This window comes from Rhinichthys klamathensis, unplaced genomic scaffold, assembly GCF_029890125.1.
Source record: "Rhinichthys klamathensis goyatoka isolate OS25496 unplaced genomic scaffold, OSU_Roscu_1.1 h1tg000036l_1, whole genome shotgun sequence".
NCBI classification, from domain to species: Eukaryota; Metazoa; Chordata; class Actinopteri; order Cypriniformes; family Leuciscidae; genus Rhinichthys; species Rhinichthys klamathensis.
In genome coordinates, this window is record NW_026606584.1 from 8,163,030 (window position 1) to 8,167,472 (window position 4,443).

The following is a 4,443-nucleotide window of genomic DNA, read 5'->3' on the forward strand; positions in this document are numbered from 1 at the left end:
AAGTGTTACCATAAACATATTTATGTCTATGTCTAATGTCTAAGATGCCGTCTGAGAAACTAGTGGAGGGAAGGTTTCAAAAGAGCATGAGGAATCAATGAGTGGCTCTAACGTGTAATGATGAAGTACAAATCGCTGATTGGACAGGCGCGTGACCATGTAACCAATGAGAGGAGAGATGGGGAACACGAGGAATGTGTTATAATAAAGGAGAAAATATGACGTCAATGTAGGAAGTCATTGTAGAGCAACACTACAACGATTAGTGGCAAAAGGGAGCGTGATGTCGAGGAGTTAGAGCATCCCAATCTCTCCACACCTCAACTTTGAAAGAAAGTTCAATAACCATAACAAAAGGACGTGGACTACACAGATCCACTCGCTTTCCACATTTCACCTTGAATGTAGCAACATCTTGGAGCGCAGGCTATATTTCTCTTTTTCTTTGCTTTAGTGCAAGGATTATTTCATTTGCGCGTAAGAAATGTTTATTTTGTACTTTTTCGGGGCTTTTTTACTGCGTTAACCTTTGAGTTCTGTTCGTTGATTCCGTTTAAGGTTTTTTCTTTCTTCTTCTTCCTTTTAAAACATTGTGCAGGAAAGTTGTTATGAAGACGACTTAGGTGCTCATCCTTTTTCTTGTACTATGGAAGGATCCAGTGGGTCTAGTTTCGGAATAGACACTATTTTGTCCACAACCAATTCTGGCAGCTCAGTACTGATGAACGGAGATTTTCGACTCGGTGACAGTAACAGAACAGCGGATTTCAGGAGTCAGGCGACCCCATCACCATGTTCGGAGATAGACACTGTGGGAACAGCCCCCTCATCCCCGATCTCAGTCACGATGGAGCATCCCGAACCGCATATGGTCCAAGACAGCCTTCAGCATCACCATCACCATCATCATCACAATCAGGCTCAGAGTTTGCAGCTTTCACCCCAGCCTCATCCGCTCGGTCAGGCTGGCTGTGCCCCCAGGACTGCCACCTCCTCCTTTCTAATCAAAGACATTTTGGGCGACAGTAAACCGCTAGCAGCGTGCGCTCCTTACAGCACCAGTGTCCCATCTCCACATCACAGCCCCAAAACAGAGAACGGAACCGCCTCGGACGGCATCAGGCCCAAACTAGAGCTAGATGAAAACAGAAGCAAACTGGACAAAAGAGATGACATGCAGAGTGATTTGAAATGTAACGGTAAGAGTGCGTTTTACATACAGAATAATTAAATAAATTAATAAAAACAGGTACCCCGTTAGATCACGGTATCTGTTTGACATTTATTAATACTTGTTTATATAATTGATTCAATTAGGCTATCAATAACAATGTGAGATTAAGAAAAAGCACCCAAAAATGACATGTACAAATATTATTGTTATTGCCTTGTACTTACTTGTTTAGACAGTAATATTAATATTGCATCGTACAACGACGCAAAAATACATTATTAAAAACAAACAAAACTAATGATGACATTCTAAATACTTATAAAAACTTATCCATGTTTTTTAATATTGAAAATCTGAGCATTTGAGTTTAAATAGTTGTAGTATTCTTCATTGTAAAATCAAAAGCACAAAGAATTATGGAATTCTTCGGTTCGGAACTAATTGGTCGTGTGTACATTAAACAAAGTAATCAAATTAAAACGTAGGCCTATTTTTTGGGGGGGGAAATAGTAAAGATTTCTTAACTGGGATGTAACAATAAATGCTGTGAATCCACCACTGGAATATTACAAGCATTCAGTGGTACAAAATACCTATAATATATTATTTTAATATTATATATTTTAGGCACGTTTTATTAGCCAATTATTATTATTATTAATTTTATTATTATTGTCGTCCACCTTAAAGTCAAATTGTAGGCTTTGTTTATTTGTCTGTATTTTTATGAAGAACCAGTATTACAATACAATATTGGTAGGCTGTCGCTAAGGTTATTCTCTGATATTAGCATAACAGATGTAAAGGCTGGTGAATTTTGCCCGGTGTGGGATCCTCCCTAGTGAGTCAATTAGAGAGATTATTGTTCTTCCTTGAGGGGGGATCACGGAGCCCAGCAAAAACTGCTACAAATAGAGATAGATTGACATATCGATCCTGCTCGTTTTGTTGTAATATTTTCGTCTGCATGCGACGACCTAATTTATCTGTGAAACAAATAAGTATATTTTTGGATAGGCCACCTAGTATTTGACTTTTCTAAAGATCCCGATATGTATAATACCAAGACGAAATAATCGGACCTAAACAGGTTTAGATTTGCGAATAAGATCGAGGCCTTTAGCAACCATAAGTTACCAAAATAAACCTTTTATTTAAACAGTAATTACTAAATTCTTAGACTGTGTTCTCATTTTGAGTAAACTCACTTAATGAACAAATAAATTAACCCTTCTACATTTTTTTTTTTACTACATTTTCATTAACTTTCATTGCAATTACTTCTTTAGGAACAAAAGAAGAGGGCGATCGGGAAATTTCTAGTTCCAGAGACAGTCCGCCCTCCCGCTCTAAAAAACCTCGCAAAGCGCGGACGGCCTTCTCCGACCATCAACTTAACCAGCTGGAGCGCAGTTTCGAGAGACAGAAATACCTCAGTGTACAGGACCGAATGGACCTGGCAGCAGCCCTAAACCTCACAGACACACAAGTCAAGACGTGGTATCAAAACCGACGGTAAGTCTCCACATATCATTCATGAAATATAATAAAAAAAATAATAATAACAACAGCAACAACATATTTTGTACAATATATCAAGTAGGCTATTTTGATTGTGCAAGCATTTTTAGCATATTTTTGTACCTACTTATGGATCTATATTTCCAGTTGCCAAAATTCGAGATTATATTAGTTGGCTATTAGGCCTATTTATTAGTTGGCTATTAGGCCTATTTATTATAGTTATTTAAGTTTATTATTATTATTATTATTGTTATTAACCTATGTTTTAAATAAACGAACGGCGCAACAATTAGCCTAGATCAAATAATTTGAACACGCTTGTCTGAAAATGTGTTTTTTGGTCATATTAAATTATTTTAAATCATTCGATTGCAATTAGCAAGGCCCCAAATATAAATATTTTTAGATTCTTCACTCCTGAATAATTTTACATTTTTTAAACAATTAAACATTTTTTTATTACATTTATTATAGCAATAATTAATATTTTTATTATTTGTTAGTAATTCTGTAGAGTCTGAATTTGGCTAAATATAATTGGAATAATGACGGGAAAAAATAAACTGTTTATCACAATCAAATAGCCTGTTTATAGTTTTTTATTATACATTCTGATGTAGGTTATTTTACAAACAATTTGCTGCCCATTTCATTCGTATTTAAATGAAGTGTACCTTTTTTTGTGCCAGAATCAAACATGCACGCCTCGAATAATCTTGTTCATAAGGAGCCATATGTGGAGAGTTTAATAATTGATTTCTTGTATTTTGATCTCATTGCAGGACGAAATGGAAGAGGCAGACGGCTGTCGGATTAGAACTGCTGGCTGAAGCTGGAAATTATTCGGCCTTACAGAGAATGTTCCCATCCCCGTATTTCTACCACCCGAGTTTATTAGGCACCGTGGACAGCACGACAGCGGCCGCAGCCGCCGCTGCCATGTACAGCAGTATGTACCGGACTCCGTCCACACCGCATCCATCTCTCCAGAGACCGCTAGTCCCCAGAGTGCTCATTCACGGCCTGGGGCCCGGGGGACAACCGGCACTAAACCCAATACCGGGTACGCAGCATCCTCGGTAAAACGAAAAGACACTGAGAGACAAATGTATCACAAGTGATGTGACAGACTGCGCTGAACTTTCACAAGACGCTTTTTTTTTCATCAAGAAAACAATGAGAGACGATTTTATCGAAGAAAAAGATGTATTATTTAATATGGACCATTTCTGACTTATAGGCCAAACTAAACCAGACGAGCCTGTGACCGTGACAGTAAAATGACTGTTCATTGTCAGATTGTTTGTTTTGTCTTTTTTTGGTACAAAAACACATACTGGTACGCTTATAAAGTTTATTAGATTTAAAGAAAGGGTGAAATAAAGACAAAATGTTAATAAAAAAAAGTCAGACGCTTTCTCTTGAAAGTGGACGTATGTTTATCACTTTTCATGTGATCCGTTTAGGAGCTTTCCTTAAAAATAAGTTTAAATAATAATTCCCGTAATTGCATCATGCTAAATAATTTAAGCATCGACCTGGATTTTTAGAGAAGAAAAAAGAGAAATATTTTAGAAATTTAGAAATATTAAATGTCTAACACTTTGAATTATTCTTGGAACTTGTATGTACAACATATACAACATTAGTTTTAGAGGAATCACCAGAACTGTATTCATAAACTGTGTAGCACACGATTTAGGGCACAGCATAAGTTCTTTGTAAACTCTATGAGCCCGTCTGAA

At 36.9% G+C, this 4,443-nt stretch overlaps 1 protein-coding gene across 1 annotated transcript; it reads left to right on the forward strand.

The window, feature by feature from the left end:
* The first annotated feature begins 249 nt into the window (after positions 1–249).
* Positions 250–3,995, forward strand: barhl2 (BarH-like homeobox 2). The gene is made up of 3 exons (XM_056246102.1): positions 250–1,199; positions 2,464–2,689; positions 3,481–3,995. Exons 1-3 carry the CDS (start codon positions 647–649, stop codon positions 3,779–3,781), a joined length of 1,080 nt encoding a protein of 359 aa, XP_056102077.1. The 5' UTR covers positions 250–646; the 3' UTR covers positions 3,782–3,995.
* The last annotated feature ends 448 nt before the right edge of the window (positions 3,996–4,443 follow it).

Bases quoted from the DNA above. Each gene is read 5' to 3' on its own strand.
- barhl2 (XM_056246102.1), top strand. From the start codon at position 647: ATGGAAGGATCCAGTGGGTCTAGTTTCGGAATAGACACTATTTTGTCC. The intron at 1,200-2,463 runs GTAAGAGTGCGT...TTACTTCTTTAG, and splicing joins GAGTGATTTGAAATGTAACG to GAACAAAAGAAGAGGGCGAT. The intron at 2,690-3,480 runs GTAAGTCTCCAC...ATCTCATTGCAG, and splicing joins ACGTGGTATCAAAACCGACG to GACGAAATGGAAGAGGCAGA.